The sequence below is a fragment of the Anser anser genome (assembly GCF_964211835.1).
Source record: "Anser anser genome assembly, chromosome: 7".
In the NCBI taxonomy this organism is placed as follows: domain Eukaryota; kingdom Metazoa; phylum Chordata; class Aves; order Anseriformes; family Anatidae; genus Anser; species Anser anser.
The window spans coordinates 15,532,827-15,557,261 of NC_139727.1; the positions used below are offsets into that span (position 1 = coordinate 15,532,827).

The window sequence follows — 24,435 nt, forward strand, 5'->3', positions numbered from 1 at the left end:
ATCAGAGTTAAAATATAATTATTATTTACTGGAAGATATGAGAATAACAGAATTACTGTTAGACAAAGTTTGAATTAATAAAATGGATACCATTTATCGATTTGCTGTAATTATTTGCTGAACTTCAAGCATATTTTAATTTTCTTTTGTGTTTACTGAATGAGGAATGGATCCTTGAAGAGACTGCATGAATACTTAAGAATATCCTTTAAGCATTTTTTCCATCTGATCTGTTAAACTCAACAGGTTAGAAGCTTGACATTAAAAATAGAAATTTCCTTAACAACCTCCCCTATAATTCTTATTAAGTATCTATTGAACAACAAGAATAATTTTAATCCATAGACTGAGATAAAGCCATTAGACATAGCAGTAAATATAATGCTTTGCTTTGTCTCATGGAACAATCCTTATTTGGCTCAACTGAAACAAGAGTTCTGAGTCACAGGAAATGCATTACAGAGAAAAGTGCATTGAATTTTCATGAATGTTATATTATCTTGAAAAACGTTACGTTAATTTTTCCAACTATGATGCATGTTTCTATAATAACTTCAGTTCCTTTCCAGCAGTGTGCATAGAAGCTTTGCACTTTTTAACAACTCAGGAATACCACTGAAATTTACTTTGAAGTCATATAAAACTGTTTATCTATACAGTGTTTGTACCAAGTAGAAAAATGTTCTGAGCTCAGATAGACTGACTGCTGTCAGAAACCTTCATTATTGTCTCAGCTACGGTTATTTGGGAACTACAACTATTTTGATAAAAGGATTATTGCATTTCCCTTGTAATCTGTGTCCAGTGCAATACCATCTTGCAACAATCTTCAGGAAAAACAAAACACCTCCCTTGTACACTATAGCAAAATTCCTGTAAATATTAAATTGATGTATATTTACTTCTTTATGCATTAGAAAGTGATTCAACCTTTATTTATATATGGATTAAAAGGAGTAGCAGGAAGGCAGGAAACTCCTCGAATCACAGAAGAACACCACTGTTATCAGCCCCAGGCTGGGCTGAACCTGAAGGCTGACATGACCTGACACCTTACAAACTGGTACCAGCGCACTTGGATACACACAGACTCACAGAAAGTACTAACTTCAGCAGCGTAACATGGGTGAATATGCATGGCTTAAACTAACCTTTAATTGTAGATCTAAAAAGGAGCTGAGAATGGTGAAACATGACATTTTATATTCTCACATTACTTAGCAGAAATGAACCTTGCAAACAAGACTTTTAACCAGTACCTGAGGGACTTTCCAAAAGGTGGTGAGAATCTCATTATCTCAGCCTCTTTCCCCATGGAATACTAATCATGAGTAACTGGACACAAAAGCTCCCCTTTAGAATGTCAAATAAGTTATCTGCTTCAGTTCAAAGTTAATTAAGATGCAAATGGAAGACAGTCTTACAGCATGGCTCCCTAACCCTAAATGAAGACATTCAATAGTATGAGGGATAACTACTAATAAGAGAAAAACATTTTTCATGCCAGTATGTTTAGACTGAATGGTATATACCTCTCACAGCAACCAGAGCCAAACAGATTTTAGCTATGTATTATTTACACAGCACTTGTCTTATGAATGCAATCTTAATTTAACAGAGACATTTATACAGCATTTTATTTATATTAAATATTTCCCTTTCTTGGGGAAGTAAAGACAATAGGAGGCCAGTATGGCTGGCTGAGGAATGCCAAAACCTATTCCATTTAATAATGGCAAAACTCAGGAGAGGCAGCAGCCCTTTTTCTTGATTTCTCACTTATTCATGTCACTGAAAGCACTGATGGGTGATTAATAGGTTGTTTCAAAACCAACAATAATTCCTGTAGCTTTCCTTAGACTCCAAGTCAACAGATTACTTCAATTTTGGATTTTACCAATCTTCTAAAAGTATTACCTGAAGCCCACACAAGCATGTCTAACACATATTCTCAACTTCTTTAAGTTATGAATGCTTAAATTAAAAATGGAATCTTAGTATAAAATACAATAGATGAATTGCCATGGATATCAGGAGTAAAACTATCCAACGGTGACTTTACATAAAATATTTACCTCTGACCCTTGTTCTAATCATGTAGAGCTCAAATTAGCTACAAATAAAAGCAGTGATTAATTCCACAGGGAACAGAAATGAGCAAAACATACTCCCATTTAAGTATTAAATCATAAAACTCACCAGTAAGCTCCTAATAACAGCTTCTGAAAGACATATCAAAACGACGTGCTGAAGGATAGTATTGTTTTGACATACATGTTCCTATCTGCCTCACTGATACGCCTATTGAGTGCCACTCTTGGAAAGTATCACTCTATGAAATGATGAATCCAACCGTCCATAATTTTTAATGCCACGTTTGTCTGAGAACATGAGAAGCTCCCTAATGATTTCATAAATGATTTCATACATAGTTTCTAACTTTCTTGAGTAGCAGCAATGGAAAGAACAGAGACTGAAACAAAGCAGATTCCTTTGCTTCTGCTCACTGATTTTGCATTAAACTGTGGCAAGGAAAATAAGCAACTAGTGACACATGTAACACTCCCAGCCAGCCTCTGACAAGGAAGTAGCATATGGCACCAAGCAAATTGTGCATAAAGCAAAAGACAAACACTACCAAAGGGTGGCAGAGGCTACAAACTTGTAAAGCACTGAAATATATTCTAAACACAGTGGGGCATACAGGATTTCTATTGCTTACATACATTTTTGCTGCAAGTGACCTGAAGTTAAAAAAAATAAAAAGTCAGTAAGGTACCATAACAAAGAACACAAATGCACTAGATAAATACTTTGAAATAAAAGGACGTATAATAGCCATCAAATATTTCCAGTGGCTGTCAAAAGAACAACAGAAGGAAGCTCATCTGGCTTATCTATTACATTATATGCTGAACATTTTAAAGGCTAATTTTGCCAGACTTACAACTCCCCTCTCCTTGATCTTTTGGATGCTTCTTGTTTTAATAGTTTATTATATGATATGGGATTAAATATTCAAAAAGAGATAGAGAAATATGCAAATGGAGACACCTCTGCCACTGTGAAATTCTGGAAATAAGCCACATTCACTGTATGATAATTAATACTGTTGTCAGTTAAGACATTCAACTGTAAAAAAATTGTGCTACCCAGAGCAGGAATTCTCTCTTTCTCAATGTCCCCAATCTAATTTACAACAACATTTTAAAATAGATCCAAGTCGGAAGTTTATCAGTACTGTGTTCATTCCCACAATGCAAGTAATGGGCAATGACACACTCTTCTCACTAGGGGTACAAAAATCTTCACAAGCAGATGTGGAATTCATGCACAGATACAAATATCCAGAGTAGTAACTGTTTCTGGAAAGCTTTTCTAAATCTGGCTTTGGAGAAGACTTTGTGTTTATGATAATGAAGGAGCTTTGCAAAATCAAGTCTTGTAGGTCAACTGTTGCAGAGCCTGGCATATTCACTCTTACATTCCTCTCATGTTTCTGTGTATGCAGAAAGGTAGAATCATGAAGACTTTAAATGAACATACGAATTATCAGCTTCTTTAAAATATTATTCCTTTGATCAGCAAGTATCTTACAGAGAATTCCACATGCCATGCTATTTATATAAGGAGTAATGTATTCAAGGACATTTCTACTTTTCTTTTTGGAGTGTCTTTGATACAGTGGTGTTCTGATGCAACTTCAAGACTTCTTTCTATTCCTTTACGGATCACCCTATTCTAACAGTGTATTTCCACTTGCCTTTAAATCACATAGAGAAGAACATTGAAATTGTTACGTCAGATAAGAGCACCGGATATGTTCCAGCCTTCTGTCTCAGAGTGGCAACTGCTAGGTATTTTAAATGAAAGTGCAAAGATCTTCATAGGAGACAGTTCTTATTCAATAACATGGTCATTTTATTTTTATTTTTTTCCCCTAACACCCATTAGTTTCTTTCTGGCTTTTACATTGAAACATGGGAATTTGTCCTTTATCTTTTCCTACTGTATGTTAATTATCTATGCATGCCAAAAACACCAGGGCACATCACCTTAGAAGGGATTCCTCAGAGATTCTATTGTGGAGTTCAGTTATCATAGTATAAATTAAACTATACAGTTGTAGTGACGCATTTTTATGAAGTCAAGAAAAATCAAATGAATATTTAGCTTCCCCTGAAAGGTTCTTCTTTTCTACTCTTCCCAACAATTATATGCAGACTAAGCATATTGATATCATTTTATTCATGACTGTTCTGTGTATTAGGTTGATACATAGTTATCTTAAGATTAGGGTCTCTTTCGGTAAGACAGAAAATAAATAAGTACATTTCTTTCCCAGGAGCTTAGTCTTACAAAGAAATATGGGAAAGGGCTCAAAGCACAGCAGCAGGAATACTCACGATGACACAAACATATGCTGTACAATCAAATCAGCAAATCAGGATTTTTGTATTGTATAGGGAGCAGATTTTTGTCATATATTTATGACAGAAAAGGCAACCTGAAAGAACAAGTGGAAGGAGATGTTCCTGCTTCTTGTGTTTCTAAAGACAAAATACTTGATTCTGAAACTCAGCTTGTGTTTGTACACCTTTCGTATTTTGTCCCAATTCTTGTTGCCATTTAGGGCCACCTGTGATGCAGGAATGGAGCCAGTGACTCACTCAGCTTCAGTCTCCCCACTATGTAGGCTGATTAGAACTTCTACTTGGTTACCAACTGTCAGCATTTTTTGCTTACTAACCTCTTCTGTATGCAACTAGCCTGTAAGAGAGAAATGTATGGTTTTTAAGCTTTTTAGCTACTTAGGAGACATAGTAGACTGGATAGAAAGATATAAAAATGCAAAAGCTACAAAGTGCAAAAACTACAACATAACTATCTCACTACAGTTGCCAGAAAGAAAAGAAAGGGTGAAAACTAATTCTCCTCTTTGTGTCAACTTCCTCTCTTCCTCCCTGTGTCAGCAGCACTCTTCAAAACTTTGGCCAATCACGTATTTATTGCTTTACATTGTGATGCAGTAGGAAAATACCATCTATAACATTTGAGTTCCTTCAACTTGGTTATGTAATTTGTTTGCAGTCCTGTCCACTGGATAAAAGACACTGTTAGTTTTAATAAAACAGTGGAGTACACTGTCACAGAAAAAAAAATAAATCTATAATAACCAAGATTTTTGTTTTGATGAATGATATGGGACCCTGTTGCTCTTCTATAAACTGCTTAAATATGGTAGGGGTTGGTTGTTTGATTTAATCACATTTAATTTACGACAATTTTCTCAGGTAGACATGGCCTGAAAAGATGAGCTAATAAGTCATTTAAATTGCATACTGTTTCATCAAAGCCATTTGCCAGACATGCCACTGGGAAAAGAATACGAAGGATGGCAAATGCAGAATGGAATAGCTAGTCAAAACATACCTGCAACAATTCACCTTTTGTATTTTTTTAACCAGAAAGTTCTAGTCCATCCTTACTGTGCATAAAAAAGTGACCTCTATGACTAATTTCTAATTATCTTCTAGCAGATTAGAGGCTAGTTAACTAACCAAGACTCTCATTGTAATTGAGATTCTTGATCTTTCTCAGGAGCACCAGCTACCACAGTTGGAATATCTAAAAACTGCTGTAGCTTGCTTAATTGAGTAAGACTTGATTGAATTATTAAAGACTAGAGAAATCTGCAACTTTTGATGAGACAGAACAATGTATTTTTTTTCAGGAAAATGCCAGAAAACAGAATTAGGCTGAAGCCAGGGAAGGAAGTGACTAAGCATGCAACTGTAACCATTTGGAACAAATCATTTTTATGCTAGTCACAGTGTGAATGAACATAATTATATGCTTCTTAACTTTGTTCATGTTTTTCTCTTTCAGTTGCAAATCTGCTCAACTGTCATGTTTAGTTTTCTCTTCAAAATATACCTAATACTGTATAGTAACACATCATTCTGGCCATCTTTGGATTTGAAAACCACAACCTCAGAATACCAAGCTTGAGTCCAAGCATAAGTCCTCATAGAGGTAAGCTAGAATGCTTCTCTGAACAGATTTTCATCATAAGCAAGTGAAAATAGAAACTGGAAATTATTTTAGAGTATTTCAACAGGTCAAATGAAATCAAGGTATTCTGCACTCTAACTGCTTATATGCCTGTATATTGTTTGCAGTGAAAAGTAACTAAAAGCTAGAAAGTAGCTCTACCTAGTAAGAATCATTCTTATCTACTAATCTCAGACTGATCCTAAGAAATGCTATATTTACACTTCTCCTTTCATTTAAATTAACTGAAATATGTTAGCCACCCTTCACAATTTTTATTTGCAAAATTAAAACTATTAAGCAGATTTTTAGATTGTTTTCAAAATGGAACATTTTTAACATGTAAAAAAGTCCTATAGTTAACTGAAGTTGACAACCTTATTGGCCAAAGACTTAAAATGATTTTGCATTTTAAAAGAAACCGCCTCTTTTCCTAGATTTAAGTGACTATTCTGTCCTCACATTAAATTTTGCCAGTCATTATAGCCCAAAAATGCATCAAAAATAAATCATACCCAAAAGCAAGTAATAAAATGACAATAGGTATGGATTAATTATGGAAGTCCAATAAGGGACAGATAGCTTAACTGACAGGAAAGAAGTATGTTTGAAAATAACTAGTGTCAGATTTAAAAATTTAAAAAAAAAAAGTGAAGTGAAGCAAGTCATCTACTATGCCGATCAACTTCCAGAATCATTAACTGTCATTATCCCTTTCATAACTGAAGAAACTGAGGCCTGATGAAAATTAGAGTTTAAGCTGCAGTTTTATAAGCAAGGTATGAGGTTTTTAAAAGGCTTTTGATATGGTGTGGACTTCACGGCTTTCCTATAATGAAAGTTCTTGCCAGCTGCCTTATTCTAGCTGTTAAGGAGCAACAGCAGCCAGCAAATACTCCCACATTGACCTGACAGAATCACTAACTCCTAAGCTTCACCATACAGTGAGATACCAAGGCAGATTCATCTGGAGTACCAGAGATCAACTAGGTAAATGTGTAATAAGGAACATATCTGAAATTCCAAAATTCCTAAGAACAAGCACTCTGTGCTGAGCAACTGAAAAATATCCATTCCTCGGAGAACTATATATGGAGTAGGAATTAAAGAAGACAGGCTATGGACAAATGCATGGAGGCAGAAGAGGAAAGGCTAGTCCTGAGGTTTTTGCCTACACATCGATACTGAAGACTGAAAAGGTCTAGGCCTTGCTAGAAAATAAGACAGACACCAAAGACCTACACTCCCCCCTTTTGCTCCTTTCCAACCACAACTATCATGGCAAAGTCATAAACTCTTCAGTTGATGAGAGCCTGGAGCAGTCTGTGATATCAAACAGAGCCTGTGATATCAAACTGAGCCTGGATCCCAAAGGTACATGTTTTGAAACTTGCTGCTCCTCATCCCCTCTCGTTCTTCATGTGGCAGCACAGAACTGCTCCAAGGATGTCACATTGCTGGGACCAGGCTGCAAATCTGCTTGAATTCAGTTACACAATACCTCCAACTCCATGTTCCAACCATTATTGGAGTTCTTCATGAACAGACCGTTCCTATAAGATTCCCATGTTAACTTGGCTCCTCAGAAAATAAATTCGTTACCTTTGCCATCTATCACAGTCAATATCTGCTGCTGATGCACATGCAGTAATTGTTATAGCAAGGTAGAAGTCACATATCTCTAGGAGAACAAATAGTGTCTCATAGGCAAGAATAGCTCATGGTGACACCTAAGACATTCTGAATAATTTAGGCTACATAACTCAGGTGTATGCTGCCTGGACAATAAGACAGTAGACATTCTTTCAAGCAGTGTCCAGTGAAAAGAGTGGGAAGCATTTGTAAGGAGCCTAGGTTTATTTTAACCTACCTGGCACCTTCAAAGAGGACTACAGGCAGAATTGCAAGCAAAGGCCACTGAGAATGTCTTTCATTTTGGACTTGCACATCTCCAGGACGTTTATCATTCAACGGTGCTTTTATCATTCATGCTTTGCAGGCTGAAGCTAGCAATATGCATAAGATGGAGGTAATTTCTTTTTCTTCAGTGATGATCATTCACTTTCTGTTTCTTCCATTCATATTCCCCTTCCACCAAAGTGCTAGAGGATAAGCCTGAATAACATACTACATCCACTGAAACAGAAGCACCACCTACCAATTTCAGAGAGGAGGCAAAATGACAGCTTTGCATCTCGTGTACTTGTGCCTCAAGATGATGGGACTGGAAGACTGGCTGCATGCTTTCGAACTGCTTCAAAAATCATAGGACAAAAACTCAATCAGCCAACAACTGGGTATCCAATGCCTCAGTGAGGACAGACGAGTTATGACAAGATCCAAAAAATCCAGCCACTGGATGCCATGAACAAAGGTGGAAAGCTTGTATGCAGTATAATTTACCCTGGGACAGCTTAGAGGCCCCTCTGACCTATCCACAATGCACAGATTCTAACAAAATTGTACAGCTGGAAAAGCTTTGTTATTCAACAGCGTGTAACTGTGCATAAGGAAAGTGATAGCCTGCGTTGCCCCATGAACCAAGGCACTGAGGAGATCCTCTGTGTATACACAAACTGACAGATGTGTCCCTGATGTCCTCTACAAGCAATCAGATGTTACATAGGTTACTGACTCCTAGAAAGGAGGCATGGCTCTTAATCAGCTTCAGATCTTCCTTCAGCTTATCACAGAATTTGTAACATGGGATCCTTTAGCCCTTGCAGAGGCCAGGGTAGCCTTGCAAATCTAGTTGTTCTTAGCAGGACAGCAAAGGAATGTTTTCATTTATCACCATGGTCCTTTACGTCAGTACTGACAAACTGCTGGGATAAGACCCTCCCTGTTTTCAGTCCTCTTCCCTGTTTCTCCAGAGTACTTTGTTTCCCATAACTGCATGTTCCTTGAATCCCACTTTCCCACACTTCCCTTTCCTTACGTCCACCTTTCGCAAATCCTGCATCCTTCTCAGTTTCCCTCTGTCTTCCCATACTCTGTTATTTCCCCTGGGAGTTATACTCCTCTAGTTCTAATCTGATCCTCATAGAACATCAGGTTCATTTAATCACTGGCTCAAAAATTGTGAACATTTTATTAGACTTATCTACTCTTAATGATACAGTGATAGCACACTACAGTACCATTTAGAACAAGCTACTGTTGCTAACCCAGCTGATTCCTGGTTTCTCTATAGTAAAATAAAGTTGAGAGAAAGACATACTTTGCCACTTTATAAACCCAAAAAGAACACAGTGCAGCAATTGTTAACTATAGTTCCCAAAAGGGACATGTGATTACACACAAAAAGGCACTCCTAGACCCACGAGCTCTATCTGTGAACAGAAAAATGTTGTAACCAGAAGTCTAAACTCTGAAGTTTGTACATTAAAAACATAAGGTCCTGTAGCTACAAAGGATCATATTGTTTTTCAGAATGGTTTTCTGAAGGGAGTAACAGAAACAAAAACATTTCTTCAAAAAACTTTGTGACAACATCATTACACAGAAACTGCATTTTAAAGAGTAAGCATGAAAGGTCCTGAGGAAGGCTAATGAGAAGCAAGTGACAGAACAATCAATGACTGCTGATTTACATGGAATCCCACTAACCCGAAGGTAGCTGCTGGTTTCTTATGCTTCAGGAGCTTTTACATCTCTTCCCTGCACCCCTCAGCCCCCATTCTACTGGAGCCTGGTAATTATGTCATCCCTTCTTTTCAAATGTCTTTAGCAGACAGACATACATTACAGACATTACAGGTGCCTCCTCATGACCCTGACAAATCCAAGAATTGCTCTTTCACCTGTCCTTTGTAAAATGTTTCAATTCCAAACCAGCTCTGTGGAGGTACTGGCCTTCACAGTGAATGTGATCTTTTGACTCAAGCTTTGCTATTCTGGCTGCAGTTCAGGTTAGGGAGTAATGAGCTTTCCGCAGGGAGGTTGCAGCTAGGCAGAGACCACAGCCAGAATGAATGGAAAGAAAATAGACTCAAATTTAACTAAATAAGCAAAACCAAAAACAAACACAAAATTAAATTAAAGTAAATTACTGCAAAATCTGGCCATGAGAAAAGCCACATAGAGAGATATCCAGAGAGAGAACCCATTGAAAGTTTAGTATTAAAAGAAAAATCTGGGCAATCTCTACCTTGGGATAGCGTACCATTTTCAAACATCTTTGAGTTTAATTTGTCTGTCACATTGATCAAGAAAACAATGTGTTCATCATAGGCTCCACCCAACACTGGCTTTTCGTCTGTATAAGCAGTATGACATGTAGCAACACATTTGTCAATGAATTTTGTGATGTATGTCATTTTTACCTGCAGAGAAATCCCAGAAAAACAAATCAGAGTGATGATGGAGGTATTCAACTCAGAACTAATAAGGTATGTGGCATCTCAATTTACGTCTAAGGCTGAAATCCCAGAACAGACTGTGTAACAGAGTACACAAATAAATGACATATTTCTCTTAAGAGTATTGTCTTTGCACTATTGTATAAAATGCTGTCTTCATAGGCAGAAGAAAAGGAATAATGTTGTTTCTGAGCACTAATATTCAGTCAGCATGATGTCACTGAGACTTGGTACTTGCAGCTTTTACCTCCTGTTTCTGACTTGGAACTGCTATTCCAGGACCACAGGCAGGGTCGCCCAGCAGTGGCACAGAGAGGTGATCTTAAAACGTACTGGGGCTACATACAGCACCTATCTAACAAACTCCCACCAATCCTTTAACAAACTCCTGGATTTTAGGCACTCAGGAGCTGTGGTATTGGTTTTAATGAGAACTAGCTTATCCATAAGAGACGTTAACAAGTTTGGCCTTGAGGTTTTTTCCTAGTGGCATGAGTTAAAAGGTAATGCAGTGGGATTGCAAAGATACATAACCTGTATTTGATACAAGGCAAAGGTTAAATCACTTACAAAAGGTATTTTCTTATCTAAAATGCAAGCTTTAACTTAATTCCCTGTTTTTCATAGTTTATAATATGACCATCAGACTGTGCTGAAATTTTGTATGGAATGTTTTATACTGGGAGCAGCTTTATTTCCACAATTTGAGAAGAACCCATTGAGCTGTATGAAGACACAAAAATGTAATTTTAAAAAACTGTTTATCAGACACTGGCACTTTTCCTGCTTGTGTAATTCAAAAAGGATCTCAGTAAAGAAAATTGAATTTGGCAATCCATTAATATAGATTTGATGTTCTCTCTGTTCATCTCTTGATGTCTCACCCCTTTCAGAAAAATGAAAATAACTCATGGTAAAAGAGTGGCTGTTCCCTCATATTTGTCCACCATATTGACAATTATTAAAACCCTGGAAAAGCTACTGAAGCTCTGCTGACTCATGGTGTCAGTGAAATTACTTGTTAACCTCATGACGAAGGCAAAGGAAGAAGAGGAGACAGAATAGGAAAAGCCAGAGAACTGGCAAAGTTTGGGGAGAAAGCTCAGACTGAGCTAGTATACTAGCACCAACTGTTCTTGAGAAAAAATTTGGATGTTGTTTGAAGCTTTATGTGCTGCATTTGAACCAGGTGAAGATTCAGACTTAATTTCACCCAGTTTAGGAACCTGAGCCATTTCTACTAGGAGCTTACTTGTCACAGGCATCCTCTACTGTCAACAGGGGGAGAGTGGCAGTTCCAGGAGACAAATTGGCTTACTGAAGGTCTCAACTGTCTTCCAAAGATGCCTGTCCTGCTCCATCGAGTACACAGAGACCCCAAGGCAGTCATGGAAAACCTGTAACAGGCACACCAGGACAGGCATGCGACGCTCCTGTCAGCAGAACAGCTCCCCAGACAATCACAGTGCCCGTCTACAATCTGCAGTTTGTTTCTGGCTCCTCTACCCTACAGATCAGATTTAATAGCTAAAGACATGCTGTAGTTGAGAATGGGAGAGCGTGACAAATTAATGGAGGAATTAACCCTTTCCATCTCCACAAACCTGACCCACAGGGCAGAATTTACATAAGATGTGGCTTGATGCAGGTAAGTATTTTTGACTCACGATATAAAAAAAATCACAGTTATTAGCCAGGGGCAACTGTTCTCCTAATTTATGCACTATAGGCAGGTGCATTAATTCTAGTGGGATTGCTCTAAGCCTGAAGTCATTCACAGATTAAGTACTGGGCAACAATGGCATTTTAAAGCATGGAAAAAATCATGTTTCACCTCATTTTACGTTCTTCAATGCTCACAGCAGTGAATAATAGAGTATAATCCAAAGCACATTACTCCAAGGGGTAAGGATCCTGCCTCACAGAGGAACAGCACTTCTTAGAGCTGTCTGGTTGCATTTGAGGGAGTGTAATCTGTACTACTCTTCTAACGAGCAGCACACTTCTCTTCAGGCTTCTGTCTGTTCTTGCATTGCACAGAGCCATGAGTTTACGCTTCCCCACCATCATCTCTGATCACATATTTCTTGGTGAAGGAAGACTGCTAGTGGGGTGCATTTACTATAATGTCATCTCTGCCCAGTTAAGAGGATGTGTCCTTCCTCTACAGCACACAGCGAAAAAGGAAAGAGAAAGGGAAAGAGAAAAAGGTGCTTTGTGATATCTAAGAACCGTCCAGAGTCACGCATCTAAAAGAACTCTGTATATTTTACCTTCACATAAAATCCTGCTCATGACAGAAGTCACAGTAAAAACAATTCACCTAATTAAAGTACCACATGAAGCTGCTTAGTCCCTATATTGTAAGGATTATGGAAGCCTGTGTTTGAAACGTTTGGTGTTGTGGAACAACGTGACAGCAAGTTGGGAAATAAATGAACACAATAGTCTCTTCTAACCTCCTAGCATTATGCCTTTTAACAGAAGAGAAAAAAGCAAAAAGGCAAAATGTCAGCTCTAAAACATTTTTCATGTTGTAAAATATAGTGTTCCCAATGAAATGCTTGGTAAGAAACACACTGAGGAACTGATACTTAAAAAAAAAAAAAGTGAGTTATTGCAAAAAGGTCATGTGAGCATATCTAATGCAAAGAGGGGAAAAAAACCAACCCTTAAGACTGAAAATTTGTATCTATGTCCTACAAATGTCATGCTAGCCCTTCAGACAAAAGTCTCAGCAGTGCATATAGAGCTATTAAGTTCAAGGATGCAAAACAGCTTTCACATGCAGCAAAAGAGACTAAGAGGATTTGGATATTTCAGCACACCTCGCTAGTTTACACTGAAGCTGACCAGTCTGCTCTTATTAGTCACTCAGAACAATCACTCTTTTCCCAGCAGAGCTTACTCATTTGCAAGATAAAAGGAAGACATTTCTGCACATGCCCATAATATTCTTCACCACTGGGGGCAGCTTTACATAAGACTGCATTCACTGAAACCAAAGCAACAGTCAGACGGAGCTTTCAGAATGACAGTACGCAGAAGTGAGCAGAGCTTGTTCATTGTACGGGCTTATTCCACCTTCTTTGCTACAAAGCAGCTTCCTAGCCGGATCGGGTACTAAGTAAGGGAACTGCTGTGCTATGGAATACAGATGTGTGAATTCAAATAGCTAAACGGTGCTTGGAAGAATCTAACATGCTTTCCTATAAAGAGAAAATTTAAAAGCCAGGTTCCTAACTATAAAGATGCAAAAACGTAATATCCATGAAGATCCTATTACCTAGGAAGAATTTGACATTTTGCTGCGAATGCTGTGTTGGGATTGATTTATTCTTGGAGTGTTCTGCATGGCTGGCAAAGAATAATGTTCCAAAATCGGTCCATCTCCCAAGGGGTCCAATTTTTCTTCCTGGGTGTCAGCGAGCCCTGACTCACTACAGTGCAGCTGACAGGGGCTGCCATGCTTGTGGCACACTAAGCAAAAAACAAAAGACCTAAGGACGACCTTTGAACAACACAAAGGATGGGTATGTTTTTCATGTTATTTTTTTTAATATACAATTCATAGCCACTGCATAGCCTCTGCTTTACTAGACTTACCATAGACTTACCTTGATGTGATTTGTGATTACAGTTAAATTGCTTAGGGATTACACCTTTTACCCAACTGTTTTTCAGTATTTATTAAGGCATTCTTTAAGAAAATCTGAGTAAAGAAAACAATGTGAAAAGTAGTTGAGTCAAGCTAGGGATTTTTAAATGATTGTTGAAATAAAGATTTTAGCATGATTGAAAGAAATGACTGATGTGTGGGGGGATAACTTTTCTAAGTTGTTTTTATTTCCAGGTTTCAATGTAATTAGGCTACTGAGCGGATCAGCTGTAGCTCTGGTAATAGCCCCTACTGTATTACTGACAATGCTTTCTTCTGCTGAACGAGGATGCCCTAAGGGCTGTAGGTGTGAAGGCAAAATGGTATATTGTGAATCTCAGAAATTGCAGGAGATTCCCTCAAGTATATCTGCTGGTTGTTTAGGTTTGTCCCTTCGATATAACAGCCTCCAAAAACTAAAATACAATCAATTTAAAGGTCTTAATCAACTCACCTGGCTCTATTTAGACCATAACCACATCACCAATATTGACGAAAATGCTTTCAATGGAATACGCAGACTAAAAGAGTTAATCTTGAGTTCCAACAGAATCTCCTATTTTCTTAATAATACCTTCAGACCTGTGACAAATCTCCGGAATTTGGATCTGTCATACAATCAGCTGCAGTCTCTGGGATCTGAACAGTTCAGGGGCTTAAGGAAGCTGCTGAGTTTACATTTGCGGTCCAATTCCCTAAGAACCATCCCTGTTCGAATATTTCAAGATTGTAGGAACCTTGAACTGTTGGACCTGGGTTATAATCGCATCCGAAGTTTAGCAAGAAATGTCTTTGCAGGCATGATCAGACTGAAAGAGCTTCATCTGGAGCACAATCAATTTTCTAAGCTCAACCTGGCACTTTTTCCAAGGCTAGTCAGCCTTCAAAACCTTTATTTACAGTGGAATAAAATCAGTGTGATAGGACAAACTATGTCCTGGACCTGGAGCTCATTACAAAGACTTGATTTATCTGGCAATGAAATAGAAGCTTTCAGTGGACCTAGTGTTTTTCAGTGTGTGCCCAATTTACAGCGCCTCAACCTGGATTCAAACAAGCTCACATTTATTGGTCAAGAAATTTTGGACTCTTGGATATCCCTCAATGACATCAGCCTTGCTGGGAATATATGGGAATGCAGCAGAAACATTTGCTCTCTGGTAAACTGGCTTAAAAGTTTTAAAGGGCTGAGGGAAAATACAATTATTTGTGCCAGCCCCAAAGAACTGCAGGGGGTGAATGTTGTTGACGCAGTGAAAAACTACAGCATCTGTGGCAAAAGTACCACGGAAAGGTTTGAACTAGCACGAGCTCTCCCAAAGCCAACGTTTAAACCAAAACTCACCAGGCCTAAACATGACAGCAAGCCCCCCCTGCCCCCAACTATTGGAGCCACTGAATCAAGCTCCGAACCTGAGCATGACACAGAACACATCTCCTTCCACAAAATCATTGCAGGGAGCGTGGCCCTTTTCTTGTCTGTGCTTGTGATCCTGCTGGTAATATACGTGTCATGGAAGCGTTACCCAGCCAGTATGAAGCAGCTGCAGCAGCGCTCTCTCATGCGAAGGCAAAGGAAAAAGAAAAGACAGTCACTGAAGCAAATGACTCCAAGCACACAGGAATTTTATGTAGATTACAAACCTACCAACACTGAAACCAGTGAGATGCTGCTGAATGGAGCAGGACCCTGCACGTATAACAAGTCAGGCTCCAGGGAATGCGAGGTATGAACCATTGTGATAAAAGAGCTTTTAAAAGCTGGGAAATAGTGGTGCTTTATTGAACTCTAGGGACTATAAAGGGAACGTTTTTCTCACTTTTCTGGCACAGCTCTTCCATGTCACTTTTTTGTACATTCATAATACTGGTCATTTTACTCTCATACATAATCAACTCATTGAAATTTAAATACCGCAATCAATGTGAAGCCTGAGCTCTGGTTTAATACAATACCTATTGTACAAACCCTCTCCTGATTTCATTAAAGTCTTGCTTGTTTTTTAAATAGAAAACTTCTTTCATAACTAATCCACTGCACCTGCAGTGAGTGTGCCTCGTGTTTAGGGAGAAAAATGACAATGAAGAAAAAAAATCAAACCCAGCTCCCTTCCCCCAAACTAACCCTAGCCCATGCTCTGAAACTCACTTTTTGAACCAAAACCAAATTAAAGACCCAGGTACTGTAGTATCATAGGAATTCTGACTTCTCTGAGGCAAGAGATGGTGCAGGAACAGCTCTGAAAGAATGCCTGATTTCTGCCCAGCACAAGATATAATAAAAAGCCAGAGATGAGCTAAAGCACTGTCTTAGGACTTGAGTTATCACACCAAAAGCAAAGTAGTGAGAAACCTGAGCCTAATAAAAATATTGAGATAAAAAAATGTGGGCTTTACTCTACTGCATTATAATAGTTTTTCTAAGGCTGATAACTACTAACGGTAACCTGTTTATGCGACTTCATACAAAAGGTGCCAGTGTTTATCCCTTATATCCAGTTGCCTTTCAGAAAGTAGTCAAAAGGCATTCATTAAATGAGGAGCAGAAATTCCTTATTGATGCAATTAGAGGAACTCAAATGTGCAGTACCAAAAGCAAGACCACTTCCTGCACACATTTGTTCAAGTGCTCATTAGAAATTCTCTTTTCAAGACTGTCAAAGACATTAATGTAGCTGAGGAAACAATGAAATCTGTCATTTTCTTCTATTTCTTTCTATTTGCTGGGCTGGGCTTTTAGGGTTTTGTGATGCATTTTGTACACTGTCTCTCTAATAACTAAATAAAGCTTCATTATGTATAAAGGAAAACAGTGTACATTTTAGAAACACAACAACTGCAAAAGAGCTTTCAGAGAAAATTGGTTGCTCACTGATCTAAGAAGATTGCATCCAAAAATCTTTAAAAGAATCAGTAACAAATTATGTTTCTCTCTTAGCAATACCCTGTTAACATTACAAGAATTCAGATATTCATTTTGAATGTGAAGTCATTCATCAGTGGTTCTGGACAAAATTCAGATTTGGAACCTGGCTACTCCCTGCCTTCCCTCTCCCAAAGTCATCTAATTATGTTTATTGCATTAGAATATAACATTCCCCCATATCTAGAAAAAAAAAAATCATGCATCCTATATATTTTGATGATATTTTGAACAGGAAGGTGGTGTTTTTTTTTTCCATTCTTGAAATAATTCAGCAGCACCCATATAGAAGTAGAGTCAGTAATGTAATTATGTCTATTTTGTAACTTGATTTGGTTTAGTAAACTGCACGTCTTCAATCACTTGGGAGGGAGTGTTTCTACAAAGCAGTTTCATTGCAGCAGACTAAAAAAAGCAAAACCTTAGCAGGATGTTCTCCTACATTTTTACTAGAAAAGTAATAATCACAGCCAATCACCTTGAGATATGCTAGATATGATAAAAACAAAGCTATAAAGCATCTCTTAAAAAGAATCAATATACTTGAAGGGTTTTTTGTTGTTGTTGGGGTTTGTTTTTTTCATATAGTGAAACCATTCTCATTTTCAAGGACTGAAGTGAGAAAATAACCAAGAGCAGGAGCTTGAGACTACCCTGAATCCTGCAACACTGAGACCCCACTTTATTCAATACAAATAGGATCCCCACCAATTATTAATAATGGAAGTGCTTAAGACATTTTAGCAGCACTGAGCAGGCTATGACTTTTAAGCTTAATTGTAGTTTAAAAGTTGCTACTAAAAGTCAATATAAATTAAATTATCTTAGCTGTTACAGGATTCAGTTTTCTACCAGCAGGTCTTGGTTATCCCTGTGCTGAAGGACTATACTTCGCTGTAAACTTAGTGGTAAGAACCATCTCTTTACTTCTATAGGCTTCAGTGTCTGCAATGATGACTAATATCAGGTACTACCAAAAAAAAAATAAAAAAAATTGCCCCCCAACATATATATATGAAAATACGTATGTGTGTGCATATATATATATATATACACACACACATACACACATTTGTATATGTAAAAGAAAATCCTGCTATTCTTTTGTTTGGAGAGTGCTAACTACATTCTGAAAATGATTTCATATGATTAATTTAAAAAAATCTGTTATTTAAGGATAATCAATACATTTCTAAAACTTCTTAATGGATTGTGATTGTGAATGAGTCATAAATAACTGAGTCTGACTTTACATGCTCCCTTCTGTGTCTCTTTAACGCCTTGTTCCATCTCAATACACAGAAAAAATCAATCCTACAGAAATTAATACCTGTAAAATTTTCACTAACTCCCTTCAAAAATATTTAACTACGGGAGTGAAAAAGCAAATAAAGCCAGCATGTCATAAATCATAGATGGGTAACAAAAATAACATGGAAAATCCAGCACGTTTATATTCTAGCACAGACATGCTCATATCAAGTAAGTCATTTATCACCAAAGATACAACAGACTTCACTTTTCATGTACTTCCAACTATATACCAAACACAGATAAACATGTAATTGCTGCTATTGCCATTGATAATGAAACTGCTGTCTTATTACACAAAATAAAATGCCCAGTATAACTAATTGGACCTTCTTGCACAGCCTGAGGCCTGAGAACTGAGTTGTTAAATCCCACTCTAGTGGCTATGGCTTAAAAAACATTTTTAACCAGCTTCATAACATGTTAAAACATACTACGAAACACATGCTTTGATCTGCACAAAGACAACACAAAGTAAACTAACCTTAATCTCACCGCCATCAAACTAAACACTACAGAAGTGACTTGTTTTTAGTGGCTAGGCCACCAGAATCACAAATTAAAATCATCTTGTAGGAAACAACCTCATTTTAGCTGAGGAACTTCCAGTCCCTGTGAAAGGCTGCCCTCTTCCTGAATACAAATGAAGTGGTAAAGCGATTCCAGAGAAGAAATTTCTCATTTGCTTCTCTCCAGTTTGGATAGCTGGTACCTAGTGTCCCACTCCATCTTGGTTTGGGGATATTTTGATGCCATTCTCTCACGGAACTGTTAAAGCCTTAATGGGTTGATGCAAAGCAATCCTCAGAGGATGTGCAAAAGCTATGATGGCTTTTAAAGCTCTACTTCTTCAAGTATTTCAGGCACCAATTTGAGGAAGGAGATGTGACTGAATGCTTCTCAACAACTCATCTGTTCTTTAATGGACCTGATGCTGTCCATATATTCCAAGTTTAGGAAAGCAAGAATGTATTTAGAAGCTTTTTTTTTTCTGTTGATTGTTTTTTTTAAAAAGCAACTTCTAACCCTTTTCCTGAGTCATATTTTGTGTTCTGGGGCTACCATTTGAAGACCAAGGTATTTCAAGCCACAGACAAAATGCATTTCCTTTTTATTGCTAAAGCAGTCAATAGTTGTTTAAACAGTGACAAGACAAACGTTGGGTGGAATCACTAAACAAGGTTGTTTCGTTTTATGATACCACCCCAAAAATCTGGTAAGATGTCAGGACATCCTCTGGTAGCTATTCCATAAGCACCTGGCAACAACCTCTTATGCTAAATGTTTATACAAGGGATGTTGAGAAGACAGGCAAAAGATTGCAAAGGAAACAACAAGAGACATTTTGGGTAATATGCTCGAGATTACACACTTATTGAGTACTTGGAAGATAATCCAGTCTCCTTCCCAAAGATATCCTCCTAGCCAGTGGACTACTTCACTTCTCAATTAAAAGCCCAAGATGCTATTCACTAGCTCTTAAAATATACCAGTGATATTTCAGGATACTAAACGATATAGAATGCACATTTTTGGAAAAGAAAATAACTGATGTACTAGGCAAATTCAAGCAGACTGGTAATGTTCATTCACTGTGTTGAGATTACCTCCAGCAATTGCAGAGTAGGAGAATAATAATGAGAACAAGTGGCTTGAATATAATGAATGCAAGCATCTCTACTGGCTGGTAGGTTTTCATTACTCACTATCTGCACTTACACAGTCATCATGGCTCAGTGTTTGGCAATTTTTTTTATTTTTTTTTTATGAACTAGCAAACCTTGACATAAAATTCAATTGCAAAAATGAACATAAACGTACAATATTCCTGCAAACACAATTAGAAATTCTCAGTTTACTGCAAGCTGAAGGTCTTTGCAGGCAGCCACTCAACTCTAGATAAATATTCTCTTAGATGAATTTCTGTGGAACAATAGTGACATCCAGTGGGTAGTTAGCTTAATCACAGGTATCTCTTGCATACAGATGTGTTTACCTTCTTTGCATTCTTCTGTATAACGAGATAGCAGCAGCTAATCCTTTCAGCATACTAAATATTCAATTGTATTTTAATTTCTTCTTTATGTATGGGAGTCATCCTGAATGTAGTGAATGACGGGGAAAATAAGAGCAGATGAATGCTAGCAAGAAATAGTCTATCCAGCGTGTAAGGATACACTATCATTAAAAGGCAAGAAGCATTAGGCAGGAAGGACAGGTGCTGTAATAAATTTGTGGCCACTCATTTAGAAGTCATTACTTATAAAACACCACTAAGTGACATTAAGACATAATAAAAATAAACTCAGACTACAAGCAACTACTTCAACTTCCTTCATTGGCAGATTATAACGTGTATTTTTACAATGAGAAAGGTATCATTAGACTTCAAAAGGAAGGGCACCTACCCCCTTTTTACAAGTTACAGTAACATCAACACACAGTGTACAGAAAACATAAGAAATTATGAAAGATCAAATCCAGAAGCAGTAATAAAACCAAATAATGGGAAACTTACCACCGACATGAGTACACAGCATATTTTCTTGGGCAGAGGTTGGATGCAGCAACCTGCTGGTATGGTTTGCAGCAACTACTTTAGGCCTTACACTATGTCTATGCCACCAGCAGTATTTTAAATTACAGTGAAGGATACAAATCAATGAAATCAGGATTACAGCTACTGTAGATTGAGTTTCCTTAAGGGGATGCACAAGAACTCATTTCACTCTGCACTGGATGAAATACAGTTGCATTTGTAACTTCGTGTACGTAGGTGTGCATGGAGGTCACCTGTCAGTCAGTGATATCCAGCCTCGATTTTCTTCTTAACTAGGCTTTCTAAAATTTGTGCTATCACAGTGGTACAATACAGGATTTTGATGGGATCCTCAGGGCTACAGCCAAACTAATTCTTGTCATAATGGTGAATGGAACACAATAGGGTGCAAAAAATAAATAAAAAATAATATGTATATATTTTTAAATGGCAGCGTTCAGGAGCTATGAACAGATTATCAAGGTTGTAAATTAATAAAAAGGAGTATATTCAAGACAATCATGGATAGATAGGTGGGAATTGATGGCCAATGTTTTACCTACCAGAGAAATTATGTCAAATTTAGAACTAGTGCAAGCCTTGTAAAAATAATAATGAACAAAGATTTTCAAAGAGAGGTAATATGTTTTATATGACCAACCTATCAAAAAGATCACATCTACCTAAAATTTTTGTCTTGCTCTTAATATTAGAGCATCATGGTTATAGCATTAGCATTCAAATGTAAGAATGAGTACTGCTTTACTAAGAAGGGACTAAAGGGTAGTTAACCCCTATTCCTTTATTAGGCTTTTCTTTCTAAACACATCGATGAAATTCACTGACTTTATTACAGGAAGTATTTTGTGTTCACGTGAAAAAGAAAAAAAACAATTTTAAAATTATTTATTACTGAAATCAAGCAGACTTTTTAAGAAAACAATCTTTAATTCTTTCTTACAGTGTCTTAGTTTCACACAAACTGGCTTGTCAAGATGAAACTGAATGACTAGAAATCTATCTCAAAAAGAGTTCTCCAAAAAGCCCTCAAATACGTCTTCTTACTCCCTAAAACAGTCACTTCCTATGTTTCTGTGTGACTAATACATTGACCATATGTCACACCTTGCACTCTTAATTGAATGTTACGTTTCTATTACTTCAACATTAGTGGTAGCATTAAGATCATGTAGGACTTCATAATTACAATTTAACCTTGCAAATTCTCAAAATGTTTTGTGGTAGCACTGACTTTATTAATATAAACATATAGGAAACTGAAACATCCTAATTACTCATTTACTTACACTCCAAACAAAGACATAAATACATTACAAGGTTTATTGCTTTACTACACCATTGCAAAAAATATCTGCCCAATTCTGCATGCAAATTCTTTTCTTCTTCTTCAAACTAACAAAACATTTAACTAGCTTGGTCTCTAAGGAACTTAATTGCTTAATGCTGGAAAACAAACAAACAACCCTGATATTGGCAGCAGCCTGCAAGAGTTGTCATCATGAAGTCAGCCTTTATTATAGTTATTCTCACTTGATATCCAGCAGTACCTTCTATAGCTGTCATATATTATACCTGTGCTATATCCCATAATGTGATATACTAACTATATGAATACTTTGCATTTTTATGGGCACTACAATTCATGTGCATAATTATACTGATAGGTGGAAATTGAAAGAATCAGGAAGAGGACTGTAAATGCCTTAACAGTGCCAGTAAAAAGTCAGGGAAGATCACTGAGCTTTTCCAGAAGTCAAGCAAGCAGTTTTGAAAGACAAACTAACATGTTCTAAGGTAATGGGAATTGGAATGTTAAAAACAAAACAGTGTTTACGTATTTCTTAAAGTATTTTAAGCACTTTTTTGTTTTTAAAAAATGCTACTATCTGGTTCTTAGCATCTTGAAAAATCAAAAAAAAACTTCTCAGTAACTCCTGTTTCACACCTAATTTAACAAGAGAGGAAAACTGCCTTCTTATTATGTAAAACACCTTTTCATGAAACTGTGGGACTCAGTTCATACAGAAATAACCAAAATACGTTTCATCTTAATATTTTGTTGTTTCCTGTATGACTATTTTTTAACGAGTCTAGCAACAATAATGATACTGCTTGCTGGTTACATGCATTACTCTAGCTCAGTTTATTCCCCTAGCATTTATTCTGTGCTTCCTGATAAAACATGGGTTGTGTTGTTGGGTCTTACGTGTGCCTTTTAAGGTCAGGGACTCACTGCAGGTTTGGATAACAGTTCTTTAACTAGTATCTATAATAACTGGTGTTGTAGAACTCATGGTTCAGATTTTAAATTAGGCACTATATTTTCCACTTCCTTAAAGGCTGTAAAACTCACAAATCAACTTCAAAATAATGTAATGAAATTACCAGCCCCTTCTGCTGGTTCAGCTGTAACTCAGGGGAGAAAATACACATAAAAACGTTCAAAGGTACAAACAAGATCTCCAATGGAAGCTGGGCACCCTAATTGCCTTTGTAATTCTTCCCTTCATTGCCCTCAAGATTACAAGTAGCTGTAGATGAAGGAAACATGAAGACTGAACATGTGTTTTGCTAGAATGTAGATAATAAGCAATAATAATGCATTAGTCATACAATCTCTGAGCCACTGAAGATACAACCATCATAATTGGATTCCTTATTCCAAAATACAGATTTTATAATGTATATTCTAGCACACACATTGTTTCATGTTGCATATTTTTTTATTTATTTATTTCTCCAATTATGCGAAACTTCTTTGGTTTGCGTTAAGCTGTGCAAAAGCCACAAATATTAAAGGAATAAAAAAGGGGAATGCAGTTTACAAAATGAATACTGGAGTCACACACACACACAAAAAAAAAAACTTTAGACTTCATCACCTTAATTGATGCTTTGTTACTGATTTTTCAGTTTCCTATGGATTATCTTGTTTGTTTTAAAACAGACTACACGAAAGATTTTCAAATCTGCAAATGGGAATTTAAACACCCAGGTGCCACTCACATCTTCACTTCTTGCAACAGTTGAACACTTAACCTTTTTGATAAAATGCTACTTCCTCTCTCCTCCCCCCCAGACTGAAATTTAAAGACTGTAAGCTATACTCAGCTTCATGAAGCTAGTCTCAACTATTACCTTCCAGGAACCTTGTCTGCCAATGAAAGCAAGCAGTTGTATCAGAATGTTGTGCAGATGGTGGCAGATATATCTTATTAACATTGGGTGGGATGCATATTAAAAACATGGTATATATCGCAACGTTGTCTTCTTACCTACTATAAAAGAGGCTGCCACTAATTCCTGCCACCCAGTTAAAATTAACTGACTTCTGAAAAATAATTACCTATGGTTCAGTATAAAAAACAGCTATACAGAGAGTCTATTTTTTAACCAGATGAGTTTACTCCCCACATTCCTCACTACTAACAATCACAGTAATCTTATATAAAAATATTTATATTTTATATAAAAATATTTAGCTGAAATTTAAGAAAAGGATCATCTTTTCCTCTTCAAAAAATAGTAACATCAAACAATCATTCCAGCACATCAGAGTTTTGTTAGC

At 37.1% G+C, this 24,435-nt stretch overlaps 2 protein-coding genes across 36 annotated transcripts in view; one reads left to right on the plus strand and one right to left on the minus strand.

Moving 5' to 3' along the window:
• Window positions 1-24,435, minus strand: part of CTNNA3 (catenin alpha 3) — a 495,101-nt gene that overhangs the window by 261,364 nt on the left and 209,302 nt on the right. The window lies entirely within an intron of this gene.
• Window positions 1-24,435, plus strand: part of LRRTM3 (leucine rich repeat transmembrane neuronal 3) — a 99,717-nt gene continuing 75,282 nt past the window's right edge. For 2 of the 4 annotated variants that reach the window (XM_083845467.1, XM_083845466.1), the window contains exon 1: window positions 1-15,800. In XM_083845467.1, coding sequence (XP_083701593.1) covers window positions 14,220-15,800 — 1,581 coding nt within the window. In that variant the 5' untranslated portion in view covers window positions 1-14,219. The other 2 variants (XM_083845465.1, XR_014587190.1) reach the window with 2 other exon arrangements.